Source organism: Solea senegalensis, linkage group LG14 (assembly GCF_019176455.1).
Source record: "Solea senegalensis isolate Sse05_10M linkage group LG14, IFAPA_SoseM_1, whole genome shotgun sequence".
In the NCBI taxonomy this organism is placed as follows: Eukaryota; Metazoa; Chordata; class Actinopteri; order Pleuronectiformes; family Soleidae; genus Solea; species Solea senegalensis.
Window position 1 is genome coordinate 10,758,424 of NC_058034.1, and position 21,485 is coordinate 10,779,908.

General features: G+C 40.5%; 3 protein-coding genes across 6 annotated transcripts; 2 read left to right on the forward strand and 1 right to left on the reverse strand.

Annotated features, from left to right (window-relative positions):
* Nucleotides 1–1,115: 1,115 nt before the first annotated feature.
* LOC122780648 (torsin-1A-interacting protein 2-like) lies at nucleotides 1,116–7,326 on the reverse strand. Its single transcript, XM_044043757.1, has 8 exons — nucleotides 7,156–7,326; nucleotides 6,880–7,005; nucleotides 3,973–4,149; nucleotides 3,528–3,665; nucleotides 3,293–3,436; nucleotides 3,072–3,194; nucleotides 2,926–2,979; nucleotides 1,116–2,847 (listed from the first exon to the last, which is right to left on the reverse strand). Exons 1-8 carry the CDS (start codon nucleotides 7,229–7,231, stop codon nucleotides 2,063–2,065), a joined length of 1,623 nt encoding a protein of 540 aa, XP_043899692.1. The 5' UTR covers nucleotides 7,232–7,326; the 3' UTR covers nucleotides 1,116–2,062.
* Nucleotides 7,327–7,334: 8 nt separating this feature from the next.
* LOC122780649 (torsin-1A-interacting protein 2-like) lies at nucleotides 7,335–12,843 on the forward strand. Of its 3 annotated transcripts, XM_044043759.1 has the most exons (8): nucleotides 7,347–7,489; nucleotides 7,976–8,067; nucleotides 8,579–8,728; nucleotides 9,094–9,174; nucleotides 9,403–9,543; nucleotides 10,483–10,617; nucleotides 10,889–11,041; nucleotides 11,142–12,843. In XM_044043759.1, the coding sequence occupies exons 2-8, from the start codon at nucleotides 8,001–8,003 to the stop codon at nucleotides 11,897–11,899; spliced, it is 1,485 nt and encodes a 494-aa protein (XP_043899694.1). In that variant the 5' UTR covers nucleotides 7,347–7,489; nucleotides 7,976–8,000; the 3' UTR covers nucleotides 11,900–12,843. The 3 variants fall into 3 exon arrangements, with proteins under 3 accessions (XP_043899693.1, XP_043899695.1, XP_043899694.1); XM_044043758.1 differs by lacking the exon at nucleotides 7,976–8,067 and having other exon boundaries at nucleotides 7,335–7,489; XM_044043760.1 differs by lacking the exons at nucleotides 7,976–8,067; nucleotides 9,094–9,174; nucleotides 9,403–9,543 and having other exon boundaries at nucleotides 7,335–7,489.
* Nucleotides 12,844–13,154: 311 nt separating this feature from the next.
* On the forward strand, nucleotides 13,155–21,484 carry olfml2ba (olfactomedin-like 2Ba). Of its 2 annotated transcripts, none has more exons than XM_044043752.1 (8): nucleotides 13,155–13,540; nucleotides 13,634–13,897; nucleotides 14,064–14,171; nucleotides 15,966–16,127; nucleotides 17,386–17,596; nucleotides 17,804–18,772; nucleotides 20,158–20,334; nucleotides 20,413–21,484. In XM_044043752.1, exons 1-8 carry the CDS (start codon nucleotides 13,382–13,384, stop codon nucleotides 21,027–21,029), a joined length of 2,667 nt encoding a protein of 888 aa, XP_043899687.1. In that variant the 5' UTR covers nucleotides 13,155–13,381; the 3' UTR covers nucleotides 21,030–21,484. The 2 variants fall into 2 exon arrangements, with proteins under 2 accessions (XP_043899687.1, XP_043899689.1); XM_044043754.1 differs by having other exon boundaries at nucleotides 15,966–16,094.
* Nucleotide 21,485: the final 1 nt, after the last annotated feature.

The following is a 21,485-nucleotide window of genomic DNA, read 5'->3' on the forward strand; positions in this document are numbered from 1 at the left end:
TGGGATTTGGACTCATATTCCCATAGACTTCTATTCAAATTGAGTTATTTTTGCAATCAGGGATGTCACCACCTGGTGGCTTTTCAGTATATTCTTGTTTCCTTGTTGACTCCAGGTAAAAAATGAGAGACTACGTCCATTTTCAGAAGTCTTGTTCTTTATGCATTAAAAAGAAATGGCCGGACATTTTGGGAAATGTATTTCCGCGCTACCTTGTAAGGAGTTAAAAGAGACAACTGCTAAAACTTTTATGGTCATTGAGTACTGTAAACAAACCAGGTAACTTTCTTATCTTAGCTCAGCTCATTCAACCTTAGCACAAAGCCTGGAAAAGGGGGAAACACCTTATCTCTTTCTGAGGAAATAGTGTAATGGACAATTACTATGCCATGTGTCGTCAAGACGTATAATCTGCGTGACAACAAGTCTATTTTTAAGCTTCATCTTGTGACAACAGTTTGACCTCTCTTTGCTAAGAGGAGTTATACAAGATACATAATCTTATGACCTGCTTATTTCAATACAATTGTAAAGGTAAAATAAATGGATTGTGACCAACCTTTTATTCATTCATATTTCATTTTCAAGACCACCTGTAAGTGACAGATAAAAACAGAAATATACACATCAAATGTAAATTACAAAAAAGTAAAAGACAAATTAATGAAAAGGAAGCAGCATTGGGCAACCAAGAATAATTTACTAGATATTTTGACCCTTGATCTTTATACACAATCATGTTATAACCTCCATGTGGTATTTTCTATGAAATGAACATAGAGCCTTCAGGCTGATGACTCACCCATCACTGAATCTCTGCCAACATGTGCAGGCACACCTACTCACCACTTCGTCACTGACTGAACTTGCTGATGTTAATTTGCCAATTAAGTACTATACTGACAGTGACGCAGGACCTTGCCTTTTACTTCATCACAAAAAGGATTTTCACACTATTTCATATATTTTACTGAGTACGGTCCACAAAATCCTTGTCTTGAAACATACCGTTATTCCACAAATAAGACAATTCTCCTTAAGAGTGACTCACAACTCGCCAAGTCACCATAGCGCACACATAAAGCAAGGACAATTATGATGAAGACCACTTAATATTGTCTTGTATCAAAATATTTTTTATTGAAAATATCCAGGTCCTCATGAGCAACAAAAAGTCATCTCAGAATATCAACATAAGAGGAATGAGTGATATCATTTTCAAATTCAAATTTACAAATTACAAAATTGATCTATCAGCAAGTGATCTTGTTTGAATTCTGTCACATGACTATGCATGAGTGTTTCAGTGCTTTTTAATTCATGCCTGATTTTTCCCCCACATTGGTGTTTAAGGCACATATTGTGACATTTACTTTTATAAAACATCTGTACAAATTCAGAACCTGTGAATTAAAGTTGAAAACATTGCAAGAGCATTTCAGTGAATACTGGGGGTTTGAGACAAAATAAACAGAACAATAACTATAGAATATATATCTTTTTAAAAGCCAGTACTCCTGTTTGGGTTGTTATTGAAAGTCAAACTTTTTAAGTGCAAAACCAATCCACAAAATGAATGAAGTGACACACATGAATGGACACATTTAACAGAAATATAAAACAAGCCTTCAATCGTCTCTGAGACTGGAAACATATCAGTGAAAATTAAATGTCTACAAAAGAAAGAAACAAAGCTTTTTGCTGACAATTCAACAGAATCTCTTCTGTAGACTGGAAATGTCTGTTAAAAAGCGATTGTGCTGAGTGTTCCTATTGTATGTTAATTCTCCAAGAGACTATGTACCGAATCCCCTTCTTTGGAAGTAAAATGATGCTGCAATGACGTTGTTGTATCCTTAGGCAACACCTGTACAAGAACACACACAACGGCGACATTTTTATCAGTTAAACTGAATCAGATCTCTCCGACAGAGAGCAATTAATACAAATTTCAAACACCTAAAATCAAGTCTATATGTGAAATATCACAGCGCACTCATATTTCAAACTTCCACGTGTCTTACAAGTCCTGCCCTGTGTCAAGAGGGACCAGACGGCCTCATCAGCATCCTTCTCGCTCTACTTCCTTCTCAGACACCACAGGCAAGATGAGGTGCGAGATGCGACTCCACAGTCCTCCGAACTTGTCAACGTCCATCTCGTTAAAGGAAGTTTGGCTGCTCGAGCTGACCAACTTCTCCTTGACATAGTCTTGGACCATCTCCTCCACATCCATCATACTCAGCTGAGTGCTCAGCTCATCCTGAGGCAGTAGCACAGTAAACAACAGGAACACACTCTTATATGCTGCAGTCTCATGGTCGCAGTAGCGATAAAAAATGAGGGTGGAACCCGGAGGCAGTTCCTCAAGGCGATGAATGACTGCCACAGGTTTATCACCCTCAAAGGCTTCCTTTAGCTTGCTGTCGATGTCCAGCTTTACCGTGTCGCTCTCCTGGCCAGCTTTGCTGGCTCCATCAATGTGGAGGACAGTGCCATTGAGGGCAGATGAGAAAGAGGAAGCCAGACTCTGAGCAAGGCAGTGCAGTGTCCTCTTAGCCATGCGACCAGCTGTAATGATCAGGCTCACCGGCTCTTTTGGCTGGGCTGTTCTGAGGTGCTTTTCCAGGTGAATTTTGCTCCGCCTCCACAACTCAGGCCGCTGACTGGGGAATTGAGCCTCAAGAAGAGACAACTGATCTACAAACAATTCAGCCTCCACAGCCCTGGTTGAATGACTCCCATGATCTCCAAGCCTTTGGAGGAGTGGGATTTTTTTGAATGCCAACAAGGCAGCAGAACTAAGCAGCACCAGCAGAACCACACAGCACAAATACCACATACAACCTGAAAGGACATTAGGCAAATTTAGTACTGCAAATTACTGAGACAAAGAATCTTGTGGTGTAAATATGACATAATCACCTCGAGTGGAGTGTCCAGAGCTTGCCTTGATGACTTTGTTTTTTTTTACCTGTTCTGTAAGAGAAAACCTCATTTAGGCATTGTCATATACAATCAGAGTGACACTGCATCATGTCAAGAGTAAAATTCAGTTAAACGTGTAATACCTTGTTTCTCCGACTTGACAGGTTCTTTGTTAATTGGAATGTTATTAATACGGTGATGAATTGTGCTGTAATCCCTCGGTCGTTGATACACACCTGTGGTGAGGCCTCTTCCCGTGGGAACACCTGACGACGAAGAATTTATCAATGTAGAAATATAAAAAAACAGTGGTCGGTGCAATTTTCTTGAAAACCCGCATTAATAATGGAGATGTGTGCATTACCAGGTATACTGGCCATGGACTTCATCCAACTCTGGTACTCAGGTATGCTGGTTTTGGAGGCTGGAGCATCGTGCCTGTTTAGTAGTGGTCTCACTGGCACTACAGGCTTGCTGGAAGCTGCAGGTTTTTTGGTTGGTGGTTTTTCTGAACACAAACAAACCAGAGTAGAAAAACTGTATTATCCTCCCTTAATATAATCATTACCATACAGAATTCAGTTACTGCATATTCATACCTGTTATTGTTTTCTTCAAGTCTGAGTCTTTAATTACAGCATAGGGTTGGCAGCGTTCATTGAGCACTACCACGGGGAATAAATTGACTTCTCCGGCAGCGTCCGTTTCTAACACAGGGAAAATCCCAGTGGCAAATCCTGTGAAAATTCATGTAATTGGTGTCAAAATGAGTTACATTTTAAAATGTCCATCAATCAGAACACACGTGGAATTTAAGATGATGCTACATCGGTTGTTTGATTGCTCACACACACACAATAGCAGCAGGATGAAGAAGAAAAAAACACTTTCAATTAGTGATTAATGATGAGCTTATGAGATTGTTATCATTAAAACACTACACTGACACTTATCACTTCAAATAAAAATGTGAAGTCATCACAGCTGTATCATTATCATCACAGTGTCAAGAAAAAAGATGTTTAAATGTAGTAAAGGACAAACCTTGGGATAATACGGGTGGACGAGTGGTATGTGATGAATCCTCCATGGGTGAGTCCACTACCTGGTCTGTAGTTTTCTCCATATTTTCAGGCGACTCCTGAGCCTCCATCTCCTTCCCATCACCATGGCTGCCGGCTGCTCTTTCAGTCTTCAGTCGCCTCTTTTTGCTAGGGGACTCTGTGGGTGAGGGAATTAAGTTTTTTTCCATAGCACTTTTATTGCTAAAATGCAGTGTCTTATAAGCCCTTATGGGCTTGGCACTAATGAGTGAGTGGATGACACACAATCAATCAATCAATGTACACAGAGCTTCATCCATATATTTTGTTGTTTCCCAGCCTTAAAAAAAATAAAGAGCTGCATTTCAAACCCTCTCCCAACTCTCCTCTATCAAACCTAATCTACTCCTAGCACTGTTAGGTATTATTGATGTGAAGGGATTATGAAAAGTCCTTTCCCTCTCTTTTGGCATGACAGGCACTCCTTCTGAGGAAAGAGATCTACCTAACTCACACATTCTCACGGTCTTCAGCACCCTTGTCTAAACTGGAGACAATTACTCTCCATTATTATTCTCCATGCCCATCTTTAAACTGCCCTGTTGATTTATTTCTGATGGGAGGAAAATTGCAGGAAAAGGTCAACACTCTACAACACTCATTTCTCCTGCAAGGCATCTCTCAATCAAAACCTAGTTTGACGACGTCATGAAACAGCAGGTAATCACGGTAATTGTCCAGGGAGACCTTCAGTGGCAGCCAACGGTAATGAGTCGTTGTGATACATTAGTGACCAATACACTCAATAAAATTAAAGAGACAACACACTGGCTACAAGGAGAGGTACTGATTATTTCCTTGCAAAAATCACATTTTCTCTTTAAGGGTTGGTAAAATACTATATTTGTTTCTGCTGAAAAATTACACTTTTGACAGACAGTTCGTTCTTCTGTTTAGTTTCAAGACTGTTTATGCAATACTTAATACATAGTTTATACGTTTGAATGAAAGTTTGTCTGATTTTACAAATGCTGTGGAAGTGGTTTGTTGTCTGAATGTTTAAACAGAATATTTCCTTTTTCTTCTTATACATTTACATTTGAATATATATATATATATATATATATATATATATATATATATATATATAAACACACATATATACATATACATTACATACATATACATATATATACACACATATATGCATACATACATATATATACACACACGTACATTTATCAATTAACACATTATTAGACGTAAACTGACATTATAACTGATATTTTTCAGAGCAGATACATTTGAAACACTGATAATGCATCACATAATGGGAAGAAAATTAAACTGGTTTCACTCTATGGTTACGATCTGGATACATATTTTGTATGTATCATCTCTGTGCTGTACACGATGTTAATGAGAATAAGTTGGAGGATCTACAGACTCAATGATCAACTTACTGCTCTGAGGACCAGTACTTTCATCGTGTATTGCTGTACGCCGAGAGGCTTGCCTCTGCTGCCTCTGGGGTTTTATAGACTGAGACACTTTATTGTTTTTAGGCATGGTTGTTATTCAAACTTGACATGGCATCTGAAAAGGGTATTTTCTTCTATAGGTATTGGGTATTCAATACCTCATTTTTTTTCTATCCTTTGTTCAGTGTTGTCCTTTTATCTTTGCTTTGATATGTACTGATTGTTACACACGAGGAGGGGGTGCTTATTAGAAATTTGAGCTGCAATTAATTTTTCCTAAGCAGGGCAGCTTTGCACCTCTTGGTGTACAACCTGTTGGACATTATTTGAAGATTTATAGTATGAGGCTTATAAGGACTTTGAACTGCAATGAAGGTCTTCTCTTCTTTATGTATTGGGTATCCAATAGCTAATGTTTCTAGCATTTGTTCAATGTTCTCCTTCAATTTTTGCTTTGATATGTGCTGATTATAAGATTCATATTATTTTAGATATTTTCTTCTGTTTGATATTATTTGAATGTCAAACTATACTATAATGAAACAACTAATATCTACAAGAAGATGGCATCCAACGGTGCCCTGCTGAATAAATGTGTCAGGCAGCTAAAAACCAAGCAGAGAGGAGGAGCCAGAGGGACAAATGTGACACAGTCAAATCGGAGAAGTGGCTGTTATCAATATAATGTACCAAAGGCTGGAGAAAGACGGACTGAAAAACAGCACACAGGAGCAGGCCCTAAGTACTAGATCAGTAAAAGCTGGAAACATGTCCCAGCACATCACAGCAGGGTGCAAGATGCTAGCTGGGAAAGTGCACAGGGAACACCACAACCAAGTGGCTGGAACAGTGTACAGGAACATCAGTATGGACTAGAGATCCCAGAGGGACAGTGGTGTCTAATCAACCGGACATAGTGGTTGTTAAATTGACTGTAGGTGTGAATGATTTTTTGTCTCTATGTGGCCCTATGATGGACTGGTCACCTGTCCAGGGTGTACCCCACCTATCGCCTATGTCAGCTGGGATTGCCACCAGCAACCCACCATGACCTTCATGTGGAGCAGTAGAAGATGGATGAACACAGTTTAAGGCTGGTGTATTGTTAGGTTCACATATTTCTGAAAATCTGACAAGCATGCCCCTGCAATGTTTTAAATTTGCAATACAGAAACAGTTTTAAACGTTATAATTCGCTGTTGTACGTACATATTTGATATACTATGTCGTCTTTAAAGTAAGTAACGTTTATCTTGTTTGTTTATCAGAACTGGGAGTCATCCCAAAAGCTTTTTGTCAAATTGCAATAGAACAACAAACGTTCAATAGCCTCGATGTTTAAGTAACATAGTACACGTTACATTTTTACATTTTAACATTTGCTGTAAAAAATAATAAAACAATGACTGTTAAGAAGAGCATCTCACCTCCCTCGTCAGAACCACCCTCCTCCTTTTCTCTGGAACCATTGACGGCTGCAACAGGAGCTTTGTTACCTGAGCTCTTCCGTGTCCTCTTCAGTGGACCCCGAGGGGTCACCTCAAAACTCGATGCTACAGAAGGAAGATTAAGAAAATATGAATTTGTCACCGCTACTTAAGTGAAACACGAACACGGGAAAAGTAAAGCTACGTAACACAGAGTGGTTTCGTTAGTAAACTTTGCGTGAGCTAGCTCCGGCGGCTAAGCTGACTAACTCTTACCTTTGTTACTGGATAAGTTTCTCGTCGATCTCCTCAAGGGGACGAGTTCCTTATTCTGAGAAATCTTGGCATCCATGTGTGATTATAACTCGACGTCTCGACACCAAAAACACTAGTTACATAGTACGATAAGTGAAAACATGTCGCGAACGGAGAGATTTTAGACCGGACGGGACGGCACCACTGACAGGAAACTATCTCATCAGAAACAAGGGCAGGACCGAAGGTTCCGTCCCGATAATGTTATCAGAGTGTGTCTGCGCGAACACACACGGGCGACAAGGAAACTGCACAAAGGTCATTTCCAGTGGCGATATGATCGACGAATCCCGTGGTAAGAATTGTTTTCTCTGTATTTATATGTATATATATATTCCAATTGGTCGATAACACAAATCAACGGCTATGGAGACTATTGCTAACCTGTAGCTAGCTAAAATTGTCTGTCACACAACCTGCTAGCTTGTTAGTTAACCAACAGTTCACACATTATGCATGTTTTTCTGGTGTGTTTTCTTGCGAAATATTGTTATTTAACCCCAACTTTATAGTTGACATGTCTGCTCGCGCTGCGAATTTAGTTGTTAGTTAGCCTGCACGTATTCTTTTACAAAACCACAAATGATACATATAAACGATATGTGTTTATCTGCCGGAAAACGTTGTTACTAAACACTTGAGGAGTGCAAAGAACAGAGAGAGAGAGAGATTGGTTGTCATGATAAATTAGGCCACATCAGCAGTTTTATGAGGACTCGGACTATTTGCTGAAATAGAATACATGACCTGTTATATCAAACGTTACATTTGTTTTGTACAGCTTTGAAAACATCCCATCAACCATCATGAGTAAAGTGGCACCACGCAAAGAAACGGGAGAGGTAGACTCTGATACTCAGCGTCCGTCATCAGGTACTGGAATAGATTGCATATAACCCACTGGCAACTTAATTAGGTATACAGGATATCTAATATAGTGTCAGGAGTGGCATCCGGTGTGGTCCTCTCTTCAACGTTTGACATGTGGTGCTTTCAGAGATGGTCTTTTGAAAACCTGAGTTGCAACAAGTGCTGTACGTGTTGAGATCGGAAATCAAAGCAGTCACTCTAAATGTTCATTGTTTACCATCTTTCCGCAAAATGCGTCTTGCAATTTCCTTAAAACTTGCACAAATCATATATCAAAATGTGTGGTTCATCAGGGAATGAGGAGCTGTGGCTTTTCTAGATATTTTTTTTATTCACTTGTGGCCAAAAAATTTTGCTAAATTTGTTATTTACTTGTTTGGTAGAGGTACCATATGTTGACGTCATTGTGACCATGAACCAAATCTGAAGACTGAAGCAGAAATAAAAATAGCCTTCTTGAAAACTGAAAAATTAAATCGGTTCAGACACTTAATTTGCCATTTATTTTTTATAGTAAACGACCTCACTGGGCAGAAGAAAGAGACAGAAATAACTGGTTTACAATCCCAGGATGATGAAGCGAATGACCAAGTAGATCGACCCGAAGCAAGTCCCACCCAGGAATCATCAGCTGTTGAATACACAAATGTTGGAGCTGGAGGGGGTAAGTTCAACTACTTTTCTGAAATTATAATTTTTAAAAACTTTATATTAACTTCTGTTGTTTTGAGCTTTTTGATTCAACTGTCCAATTGTATCCGATGTATTCATATCCAGCCTGTTCCAGTTTACAGCAGCAAGCATAATTTACAAGTGGGAAGCATTTCAGGGATTACACATTTGTATTTTATTATTATTATTTTGGTGAAGAGAACCAACAGGAAGAGAGTGAACACTCAGGAGGTAAAATATTCAAGCAAGGTCAATAGTATAGTAATATTATTCCAGTAAGTGATATTAGTCATATTCATTTCTCGATGCCCAGTATGTATTTAATGTTTTACACATTCTGTTCTGTCGCCCAACAAGATTTAGCTTCTTCATCTGCATCAACATTCAAAGAGCGCAACAGTGACAACAGTGAAAACACAAAGCAAGCTGATGTTAAAAGTAAGTAACATTAAATATTCTTTCATTTAATTAATTACTCACTTACACCTCTAATCTTTTGTTATTTACTTGTTTGGTAGAGGATACCATATGTTGACGTCATTGTGACCATGAACCAAATCTGAAGACTGAAGCAGAAATAAAAATAGCCTTCTTGAAATCTGAAAAATTAAATCGGTTCAGTCAGACTGGATGACACTTACGTAATTTGCCATTTATTTTTTATAGTAAACAACCTCACTGAGCAGAAGGAAGAGACAACTGGTTTACCATCCCAGGATGATGAAGCGAATGACCAAGTAGATCAACTTGAAGCAAGTCACACTCAGGAATCAGCTGTTGAATACACAAATGTTGGAGCTGGAGGGGGTAAGTTCAACTACTTTTCTGAAATTATAATTTTTAAAAACTTTATATTAACTTCTGTTGTTTTGAGCTTTTTGGTTCAACTGTCCAATTTGATCCGATGTATTCATATCCAGCCTGTTCCAGTTTACAGCAGCAAGCATAATTTACAAGTGGGAAGCATTTAAGGGATTACACAATTGTCTGTCAGTCAGTCAGTATCCAACCGCTTTATCCTCCACCAGAGGGTCGCGGGGGGTGCTGTGCCAATCTCAGCTACATCGGGCGCTAGGCGGGGTACACCCTGGACAGTTTGCCAGTCCATCGCAGGGCCACACACAGATAGAGACAAACAACCATTCACTCTCACACTCACTCCTATGGTCAATTTTAGAGTGTCCAATTTACCTAATCCCCACATTGCATGTTTTTGGACTGTGGGAGGAAGCCGGAGAACCCGGAGAGAACCCACGCACACACGGGGAGAACATGCAAACTCCATGCAGAAAGGCCCTTGTTCCAACCGGGGCTCGAACCCGGGTCTTCTCGCTGCAAGGCGAGAGTGCTAACCACTACATCACTGTGTGGCCCCTTACACAATTGTATTTTATTATTATTTTTTTGGTGAAGAGAACCAACAGGAAGAGAGTGAACACTCAGGAGGTAAAATATTCAAGCAAGGTCAATAGTATAGTAATATTATTCCAGTAAGTGATATGAGACATATTCATTTCTCGATGTTAAAAGTAAGTAACATTAATATTCTTTCATTAATTACTTAATTTACTTACTTGTCAGAATTACACCTCTAATCTTTTGTTATTTACTTGTTTGGTAGAGGATACCATATGTTGACGTCATTGTGACCATGAACCAAATCTGAAGACTGAAGCAGAAATAAAAATAGCCTTAAGAAATAAAACTAAACCCTGGATGACACTTAATTTGCCATTTTTATTACAGGCAGTGGTTCACCTGAAGACAAGATCGTGACTCTTACCAAAGGATCTCCTCCACATGAGGACAGCAAGACCACTTCTCAGACTAAAGACAGAAATGATGATGGTGATCACAACAGAGAGCAACCTGAGATTCCTAGTGAGTGCTTCCTGTAAAGGTCTTATGACAAATAATTTAGAAGTAAAATTGTGTTTTATTAAACAAAAAAAAGAAGCCTCTATAATTTCTATTAGTTGTAAGAGTTCTGCAATTACCAATGTTATAATTGACTGGATGATATCATATCTGTCATGGAAGTTAACGTCCATTTATTTTTATAGTAAACAACTTCATTGGGCAGAAGAAAGGGTGTTATTTTTTTATTTATTTTTATTTTTTATACTTCTGTTAATGTGTGTTCTCCCCCAAGGTAATGGAAGAGGCCCAGAGCCTGATCCCGCAGAGGAGGAAGAGGAAGAGAATGTGGAGAAACATGAACAGAGACAAAATGTTGAAAACATTGACCCCATCAATCAAGAGACAACTGAATCCACATTTACAGTGGTTACTAGATTTCTTAGAGGTAATCTTTGTCTCTATCTTCTATCTCCTCTTGTTTGTTTTGATTTTAAATTCATAATACATTTCAGATTAAGACAAAATGTGTGCCCTTCTCTTCACAGGAAAAGTAAAATTCCTGATTCCAGTGGTTTTAGCTATTGTTGCTGTCCTCCTGATGACTCCCCACCAGCCTGAGTCTCCACCTCGGATGAACAATGTAGACATTCTCCTCAGGCAGATGGAAAAAGTAAAGACCCAGTTCCCTCATCAGCGTGCTGAGCTCTGGAAAAGGAGCAAGATCCACCTGAAGAGGCACCTCCAGACAGCTCAGCCCACATCACCTGTGAATCTCATCCTAACTGCTGGCCTCAGAGGCGAGAGGACGCTGCACTGCCTGGCTCAGAGCCTGGCCTCTGCTTTCTCTTTTGCTGTCAATGCCTCTGTCCTCCACATTGATGGAGCCCGTGCAGCCAGCCAGGACAGCGACCAGGTCAAACTGGACATTGACAGCAAGTTGCAAGGAGCTTTCGAGGGGGACAAACCTGTTGCTGTCATTCACCGCTTTGAAGAGCTGCCTCCAGGCTCCACGCTCATTTTCTATCGTTACTGTGACCACGAGAATGCGGCGTATAAGGGGACTGTACTAATCTTTACGGTGCTGCTGGAGGAAGAAGAGATTCCTGGCAAGATTTCTTTGAACTCTGTGGAGGAGATGGTGGACGACCACCTTAAGAAGAAGTTCCTCTCTCATAGCCGCCCTGTGTCTTTTGACAGGATGGACCTTGATAAGTACGGTGGACTGTGGAGCCGTATTTCTCACCTCATCCTTCCTGTGGCAGCAGAGGAAAGGATAGAATATGAGGGATGCTGGGGTATATAAATAATCCCTCTGTCATATTTTAGCAGGTAGTGTAGTGGTGTTAACAACCCAAAGGTTTCTTACTCTTTTTTATGGTTGCAACAAATGAAGGCATCAGGTGGAAATAATTATACCTATTTTGATAATTCTGCTTTTGGATATTGTCTAATATCTCTGTGGACCTTATTATTGAAAATGTTTGATAAAACTCATGCTGGGTATCACACGTCAGTGGTACCGACTGAGTATCATGTCCCCTAAGAGCAAAAATGTGTTTTGTGTAAATGTGTAGCTCGTGATTGTCTCAAGGCGTGCAGGAAGTCGTGTCTGAAGACAGAGTTCATTTCCAATGTGAACAGAGGAAGACGGAGCGTGAAATGTGTGTTAGTGTGTCTGAGCTGTATTTTCAAAGACTCTTGGAACCAATATGAGATGACTAAGTTTGACTGCAAAGAAATGGGTCAGTTAAAAGTCAAGAATTTTACCCTAATGTGTAATATCTTAAATAAAAAAAAATAGTTAAATAAAATGAGTATAGAAAAAATATCTTTCAGGAACTCCAGATAAAGATAAAGATAATGACACCTTTTATGGAAAAATGTAAATTAAAACGCAGCAGCACTTTATTAGTAACTGATTTACTTTAAATATAGAGAACTTCAGAGTGTGTATGATTTTGATGGTAGCTGATGTAATGTGTATACATTTTTAAAAGTATTTCATGAAAGAAAATCTAATTCTCATCACTAACTCAATTATTCATTTGGTATCAGGACATTGGTGTAACTTTGTTTTGTTTCTGTGTGATGTGTCAAACCTGCATGGCACCATCACGTGCCTTAAAATACATTTTCACACACCACTTTCTGTAAATATGTGCACATTGTGGGGAAATTGTGATGGAGCGGAAGAAGTAAGCTATTAAATGTGCCTTAAGGTGTAAAATAAATACTAGTCCAACTTAAGTTGTCTTCATTGTGTGCTGCTTTGTTGCGGACAGAGGGCAGCAGAGCTTCGAGTGAAACCAGGCGAATCAACCGTGATCAAGTCAAAGTGCAACAGGCTGAACAATGTTTTTTGAAACAAACTGCAAGTTGATCCTTCCACATACACACACACAAATCAAACTCACATCTTAACTCCATCTAAATTTGTGATTCTAACTTAATAAAGTGCGCGTCGAGTAAGAGGAATTTGGAAGCAGTTGAACCCCTCCTGCCTGAGAATCAGATCCGCCTCCTGTCAGCGCTGCTCCAGCAGCAACGGCAGATGCCGGCTGCTCTCCTCTCAGGGTGCAACGGTTTCTCTGGGCTCATTTCGCCTTCACCCTCTTCGAATATGAAGGACATGGCACTGCGCAATGATGCGTGATCCTCTCTGGTGACTATTTGGATTCACAGATCTGACTCTGGAGCTATGCCATTTAATTTGGAACCTAATTAATTAATTAATTGTTGACAATTAATTAAACTGTGTCCTTTCTTCGCTCTGTGAGCATCCAACATGTATAATTTATGCGTCGTCGTCCTGGTGTGTTGTGCGTTTTATCCACGGGGCCTTGCCGCGCCACAGCGCGTCGGTGCAGAGCCCGGGTCGCAACCTGTGAGCAACAACGACAGGCTTCAGGAGGAGATAGACGGGCAGGAGAGCATCCTCTCCAAGGTAGGGTGACATTTTTCGTTCATGTCTTTTGTGCGTAAAAATTCAAAAAAAGTTTGAGCGTGGTGTAAAACATCCGTCCTCTTCTCTTCGTAGCTGCTGGGTGATTATGACAAAGTGAAAGCCGTGTCGGAGGGCTCTGACTGTGGCTGTAAATGTGTTGTCAGACCCCTGAGCCGGAGCGCCTGTCGGCGGATAGAAGAGGGCAGCGCCACGGTGCAGGATTTCTATACCGTGGAGACCATCACATCTGGAGCTGAGTGCAAGTGCGCCTGCATCGCTCCTCCGTCAGCGGTCAACCCCTGCGAGGGCGAGTTCAGGCTGAAGAGGCTGAGGGAGGCTGGAAAAGAGAATGTCAAGGTGAAATGTCCATTGGATCTCTGGAAGCGTGGATGTCACGTTTTTTTAAAAAACAAAAACAAAAAACAAATTCACTGAAGGAATTCAAAGTTGGATGCGCCCATTTTACGCATGGTTTGTTATGGTAATCCCCTTTTTTTTGACGGAATCTACTTGATCATTTTAGTTGTCCACCATCCTTGAGCTGCTGGAGGGCTCCTTCTATGGCATGGATCTACTGAAGCTGCACTCCGTCACCAATAAGCTCCTGCATCGCGTGGAACACATTGAAAAGGTAACAGTGTGTTAATGTTCAGGCTTTGCACCTGCCTGAGAATAATTTCGTTCTTTCTTTAAATTGAACCTACTTGACCTTATGTAATGGACCAGCAAAACCCCTCAATTGATCTAGTATTTCTTAACAGTTTCAGCTGCTCACTGTCTGAACGCTTGAAAATGAAAAAGCCTCCTCGAGTTGAGGTGGGGTTGTGCTGCCTGGAAGTTTGTTGAAGTTCTCAAACTCCCAACAAATCCTAAATCAGAAGTGAAAGTTGTACGCCCAAACTGGTGACACGCAAGTCACATAATACAGACAAAATCAAATACATGATCAAAATACACAGACCAGCCACAACAGCTGTTTAGAATGTGATGGCAGAGCCGTGAAAGTCTGTGCCCTCTTTTATAAGTTCATTTTTGTGATCTGTAATGTCACTAATTCTCCATAATAACTTCATGACTGGACAAAATCAAAAGCACACTGATCAGCCACAGCAGTGAAACTCCTTTTGGTTTGTATTGCTTTAACTGAAAACACCAAAGTGTTTAGTTTTGATTCGGTTTCTTAAAAACTGGAGCAACTGCTGAGGATATTAATATTTTTATTCAACTTATTGGCCTGTTTTACTTAGTATTTTATATCCTGATCAATAAAAGCAAGTGTATTTTTTAAAGCTGATATCAAAGTCATGTTAATTGTAATAATAACTACCAAAAACCTACGTATGTGTGGTTTGTCAGGTTAATATAAACATTTGTTGATGTTGCCCCATGTGATTTACTGTAGCTGCCCAACGTTGAGACAGCTGTGATGTGATGTGTCGACCACAAACTGTCTCAAATGATCAGTTTAAGAGTTGGCAATAACATGAATGGCTAAATGTCGCCTTAGTTTCACCGTTTTGAAATTCTAGTGACCTCACTAAAGGATCGCGAACACAGGGAGTGTCCCTGTTTTAGCATGTGTCACACTGGGTAAGGCTGCTAATGGGGCCTCAACCACCTTCTGATTCACTGTCACACTGTTCAGTCTTTTTTGGGACATTTGAATAGAAAAGGAGAAAGGTATTATTTATATTAAGTGTTAGTGATCGCATTAGCAACTGTGTGACAGTGAACCAGCATACATCCCAAAGCTGAGGAAGCGAAGTGGAACTCAGGCGTCATTCATTTGATTATTTACACCTGTGACCTGTCAAAATCGCAGAAACAATTACTCGATTATCAATCAGTTGCTAAATGAATCCTGAACTATTTTGATATGTTTCAGTTTCTTTGTTCCATATAACAAAGACATCATTAAACCTCAATCATTTTGGTTTGTGGACAACATCTGTCATGTCCAGGTTTGACAAACACTGGTCAACACTTTTCAACATTGATGACTTTCATTTATTAAGAGAATAATTGACAGATTCATTGATTATTAAAAACAATCGTTAGTTTCAGCCGTACTGCTGTGCAAAGGGCCCCCTCACACCTGTTCTACTAGTCAATGGGTCTTTGCTTCTCGTGATTACAATGGCTATTGCTTATTAAATGTCCAGTGTGTGACAATTTCGAGATTTCTAATGTTGAGACTGCAGACTAATGGAGGACCTACCTGCTCGTCCCTTTCCCTTTCATATGCGAATGATGCTACCGCTTTCATGCTGTCGTTTCTAAATGGCTGTAAATACTTAAAAAAGGCTTATTCTGCAGCTAAAAAAAACGACAAAAAGTACATTCAATTTCGGCCAATACAGCCTCGTAAATGTACACATGAACAGTATTTCTGTTAATACCTTGATTTGTCCATGGCTGCATGAAGGTGGTGTCTCTGAACAACACCACAGATGAAGTGAAGCCCCAGGAGACTCCTCCCACTCAGGCAGATGTCACTGAAACCCCGCCCACCACTCCTGCTCACCAGCATCAGGACAAGAAGAGACAAGAAGAGGTCAGTGGGGCAGCAGCACATCAGAACCCACAGGTAAATGTTACGATTGAACTTAACTGTTCTATAATAATTTTGCATACAATTATAATATTTTAATTAATTACTGATTAAAACTAATAATACCATTATACTAAAAGCAAAATACTTTGTTATGCATGTGTCAATACATAAAATACAGTTGTTCACTGTCACATCAAGATTATAACTTAGCCTCTACCATGAAATTAGATCGGACATGACACTAATTAGTAGGTTTGAGGTTATTATTATTAATGTACACGCTGTTCTACATACATGTACTGCATGTCTTGGGATTTTTACTATTACACAAAGTCTGTGAATTCACTACGGATTTGTTTGGGTCTTGTGAGGAAATAAGTAACCTGTGTAAACCAACTATTACACAGCTTATGTGCCATAATTTGTGTCACAAGTCTCATACACAGTTAATGACACTCGTACGCTGTCATTGGTTTTTAAAAGTACATTTTAAGCAATTTGAAAACCTATTTGTGTGATTCGCTCCTGTGCTGTATATATATATATATATATTGATACGATATATATTAATCCTGACATCTTCTGCACTAAAAGCTGTTGTGTAGGCTGCGGTTGATTGAATTGCAATTAAGAAAACTAGCACACGATAAGTTATCGGGGTTCAGATGTTGCTGATTATGTTGTATTACTTCAAAATGAAATGAACAACTATGTGTTCTTTCCACAAGCTCCTCCATAAAAATCATTGTCTACATGATTAAATACGAAGAATGTGTGAAGGAGTCCCAGTGGACAAGAGCAGACCTCAGACCAGTGGGCCGTCATCCACTATGTTCTGCAGTGTTGGGTGGATCTGGGTTTGATGCAAGAGGTTCATGAGATTTTGCAAGATAACTTGTTGCTGAGTTATTACTTATTTTTTTTGTTTAGTCAGGTGCTGCAAGAAACACAAATGTTCAGACGCAAATGCTTGAACAAACCATAGGTTAACCAAACACATTTGGAGAAATAAAAAAAAAAGTAAAATAAACAGTTAAAGAGGTCACCCAAATATCCACTGTTCACATGAGTCACCGTTTGGAGACTCACGATCTGGTTCAGCAGAGTGAAACATTCCGCTGACATTTTGGGAGCACTAACTTTTGAAGGTGTTTCCAAATAATGTGTTTCAGATGATGGTGTGTGTTTGTGTCTTTCTTTTGTCTGGCATCTGCATCTGAGCTGGACAGATGTATTGGTGTCTTTGTTTTGCCTCATTTATGTTTTTATGTGTCTGTCTTTCCACCAACAGGCAAAGTATGAGGAGAAGTCGACTGAGGAAAACACGTCCTTTTTGCAGATGGATGGTTCTGCTCAGATTATTGAGGTCAAAAACGTGGCGAACAAGGAGGCTCCTCAGGTATCGAAGGCTGGACCCAATGGCATGATCATTAGAGGAATGACTTTTTACAAATCCGAGCCTGAACCAATGGTGGCAGATGATGGGGAACCTGGAGAGAACTGTAAGTACACACAATAAAGTGCAGCATGGTTTTAAAAATCAATAAACCGCCCATTCATCTGGATAAATTCATAAGATCTTTTAAAGCTAATTACACAACCCTAATGCTTACCTGGATTCTGCCTGCTGTCATGGCAACAGTCAAAGTGTTCATACGGGTCTTGCTTTATCATCATGTTACAATATAGGTTTCCTTGTCTCTTCTCAGTTTTAGAGTATCATGGATTCAGTGGTGACGGCCCAATCGACCTCTTCATCGAGGAGAAACTTCTTCAGCACAGAGCCCCTCGCCCCAGGATGAGGGCAAGACCGCGATCATTTCGACCAAAGACGACGGCCCCGTTGCACGTCTCCAAGAAGACTGACCAGTCAACAAAACCAGAGGAAATCCAGTCCACCTCAGAAACTCATATGCAGTCCGTCAGCGCCACTGAATCCACATCACTTTGGTCAACACGAGCAAACGGTGACACAGCCATGACGACACAAACAACTGGAACCCCAGACAGTGAACCTCAGACTACACAAAGAGTCACTGTTGCAAACAGTAAACAGATGATCCACTCGATGACTGACGCAGCCAGCACCCCACCAAGTATGACCGCCAAGCAAACCACCAAAACTACTTTGAACACAATTCATCGTCCTGAAGTTACAACCACAGACGTAATCCTACCAACATTCACGGCAGAAAATACACTCGCTACTGTGATGGAAACATCTGCCTGGGAACCGAAAGAGCAAATGCACACGATGCCTGGCAGCACAGAATCAAACCCAAGCACACTTGCACCAAATCCAACCACAGAGGCTTCAACTATCAGCCCAACTTCCACTTACTCCATGACAACCCATGTTCCCCCGACCTCCACGCCAGTTACCTTCACACAGGCTGCTACAACAGTGACAGGAGAAGAGTCTGGTTCAACTTTGCCACCAACCACACAGAGACTGACAACTTCAGCCTCACATTCTTCTGCAGCCGCCACCGCTACCATTAGTACCACCACCACCGCCACCACCACAACCACCACAACCACCACCACCACCACCACACAGGCTTCTCAGGTCAAACAGAAATACAAAACCAGCTGGCAAGAGAAAGAGGGGAAGGATGAACATCGGGAATTACATGAACCAGTGCTGAGACAGCAGGACTCTGCTTCAGGAAAACCAGGTAAATAAATGAGATCTTCGTGTGAAATGACTGAATGACTAAATGTTTCATCGTGTGAGGTCCAGTGTAAAAGAATTTATGGTGAGACTGCAGATTGTAAGAAACATTCCCTTTCCCATGCAATGCCCGGGAACTACGGTGGCCTTTGCATACCAGAAGGGATGTTGTTGTCAACAAGTGTGTGAAGTCATCCCTCAACTGATGATGTTTTACAGCTCTCTCCAGTCGATCATGATCTCACTTCATCTGCCATCTCCTCCTCCTCCTCCTCCTCCTTCTTCCTCTTCTTTTTAGAAGAAGAAGATGGCAGACTTCATTAAAGCAATACTCTCGCCTCAAGTACATAGTCTAAGGATACAGAGACTAAACAATATTTATTCTTAAATAATTATACACTTATGGGTAGAGCTGAAACAATTAATCGATTATTAATCGATTACTAAATTAATCGACAACTATTTTGATAATCGATTAATCGGTTCAAAGCCTTTTTTCATGATTAAAACAAGATTTCCGATTGTTTAAGCTTCTTAAATGTGAGTATTTTCTTAATTTCTTTGCTCTGGAGAACAAATAAATCATTAAAAGTTAATCATTTCGGTTTGTGGACAAAACGAGACATTTGAGAACATCATCATTTCCAGATTTGACGAACACCGATGAACATTTTTGAAGGTTTTCTGATATTTTATGGACCGAACGATTCATGGATTAATCGAGAAAATAATCGACAGATTAATCGATTATGAAAATAATCGTTAGTTGCAGCTCTACTTATGGGTAGTATATTCAGGTTCTACCTATTAACCTTCCTAAATGTTACACACAGTTCAAAAAGAAGGAGATTTGGGGATGAGGCAATAGGCAAACTATTGACCGTAGGTGCATCCAACAGCTTTCACTAAAACACCACACATCGACCGGACCAGTGAAAGTTAAGTACCACTCAATTCAGTTATCATCCTCGGGGGATCATGAATATCTGAGCACTTTTGTGTCATCAATCTCATAGTTGGTGGACTAGGTCACATAAACGACCACAGCTACACTGCGGTTAAAAATATCTTATCACTAGAACAAAATATTGCCAAAAAAAACCCAGAGCCGACTATTTGTTGTTACTAGTTTGAAACACCAGTTGGTAGAGACATTTCGTGCCGTTACCATTTTCACGTTAAATGTGTCAGAACTGTGAATCGATGTTGAAATCCAGTGTTCTATCATCTGTGACAGCCTCACCCTTTCCATGATTCAAGCTGCCTAAAAACAAGAGGCCGTAATTGTTTTCAGACCCTTTGACGTACTGTAGGTCTGGATGACGTTAAACTGTTGAACTTCTAAATCCTCACTCGAAGATCTCCGGGTCTTTTTTTTTTTTTCCACAGAGGAGTGTAAGGACACTTTGTCAACAATCTCTGAGCCAGTGACTCACAACACCTATGGCAGGAATGAAGGAGCATGGATGAAAGATCCCAAGTCAGATAATGACAAGATTTATGTTACAAACTTTTATTATGGAAACAACCTCCTGGAGTTTCGCAACCTGGAGGTTTTCAAACAAGGTAAGACCTAGTAGTCCAGTCTTGTTATCTCTTTTGTTAGATCTCTTCCTTGACTATTCTACTTCCCTCCCTCTTTAGGCCGTTTTACCAACACCTACAAGCTTCCATACAACTGGATCGGCACTGGCCATGTGGTCTATGACGGGGCCTTCTACTACAACCGCGCGTTCTCTCGTGACATCATCAAGTTTGACCTGCGCCAGCGTCACGTGGCCTCCTGGACCATGCTCCACGACGCACTGTTCGAAGAGTCGTCATCGCCGTGGGATTGGCGCAGTCATTCCGACATCGACTTTGCTGTGGACGAGAGCGGCCTGTGGATCATCTACCCAGCGCTGGACGACGAGGGCTTCTTACAGGAAGTGACCGTTTTGAGTCGACTGAACCCCTCGGACCTCAGCATGCAGAGAGAGACCACCTGGAGAACGAGGCTCAGGAGGAACCGCTATGGGAACTGCTTCATCGTATGTGGCGTCCTTTATGCTGTTGACAGCAACAACCAAAGAGAGGCCAACCTGGAATACGCCTTCGACACACACACAAACACACAGATGATTCCCAGAATGCCCTTCATCAACAACTACACCTACATCACACAGATTGACTACAACCCCAAAGAGGGTGTGCTGTATGTGTGGGACAATGGACACCAAGTCACGTACAACATTAAGTTTGCTTATGTAGACCCCAATTAAGGGTTAGAGAGTAGTTATTTTATAAAGTTAATTCTATGGAAAGGATTGTAGTGGATTGTAGATCAGTCCATGTGGCCTTCAGTGTGGAGACAAACGGAGGCCAAATGTACATAGAGTTGGGTCCAAAGGTTTGAGTAGAACCCAACTTTTTATGCTTTGGTATATTGTGATAAAATTGCTTTATCAAGAAATGTTTTAAGGACCATCTGAAATACATGAAACGGTGAGCCCGAAGTTGTAGAATGAATTAGACAAGGTGTCAGTGGATTTTGTCGAGCCAGCTCACATAAATCCCCAACTATTGTGGACAAATTCATTCTTTCCGTTTCATACACTTTATTTTCTATTATGATTTTCTTAGCATCGAATACACAGGTCGCTGTCTTGTGAAAGCACTTACTCCCTCCATATCTGACTGCTTTGAAGAGACCACAATAAAGCTTGAAAATACTAAAG

What these genes read in the sequence shown, in the direction of transcription:
- olfml2ba (XM_044043752.1), top strand. Translation starts at nt 13,382, where the DNA reads ATGTATAATTTATGCGTCGTCGTCCTGGTGTGTTGTGCGTTTTATCCA. An exon ending in AGGAGAGCATCCTCTCCAAG is followed by an intron (nt 13,541 to 13,633) that starts GTAGGGTGACAT and finishes TTCTCTTCGTAG; the next exon opens with CTGCTGGGTGATTATGACAA. An exon ending in CAGCACATCAGAACCCACAG is followed by an intron (nt 16,128 to 17,385) that starts GTAAATGTTACG and finishes TTCCACCAACAG; the next exon opens with GCAAAGTATGAGGAGAAGTC.
- LOC122780649 (XM_044043758.1), top strand. Translation starts at nt 7,396, where the DNA reads ATGTTATCAGAGTGTGTCTGCGCGAACACACACGGGCGACAAGGAAAC. An exon ending in AAAGCAAGCTGATGTTAAAA is followed by an intron (nt 9,175 to 9,402) that starts GTAAGTAACATT and finishes TATTTTTTATAG; the next exon opens with TAAACAACCTCACTGAGCAG. An exon ending in AAATGTTGGAGCTGGAGGGG is followed by an intron (nt 9,544 to 10,482) that starts GTAAGTTCAACT and finishes TTTTTATTACAG; the next exon opens with GCAGTGGTTCACCTGAAGAC.
- LOC122780648 (XM_044043757.1), bottom strand. Translation starts at nt 7,231, where the DNA reads ATGGATGCCAAGATTTCTCAGAATAAGGAACTCGTCCCCTTGAGGAGA. An exon ending in TGTCAAGTCGGAGAAACAAG is followed by an intron (nt 2,980 to 3,071) that starts GTATTACACGTT and finishes TTTCTCTTACAG; the next exon opens with AACAGGTAAAAAAAAACAAA. An exon ending in CTCTGGACACTCCACTCGAG is followed by an intron (nt 2,848 to 2,925) that starts GTGATTATGTCA and finishes ATGTCCTTTCAG; the next exon opens with GTTGTATGTGGTATTTGTGC.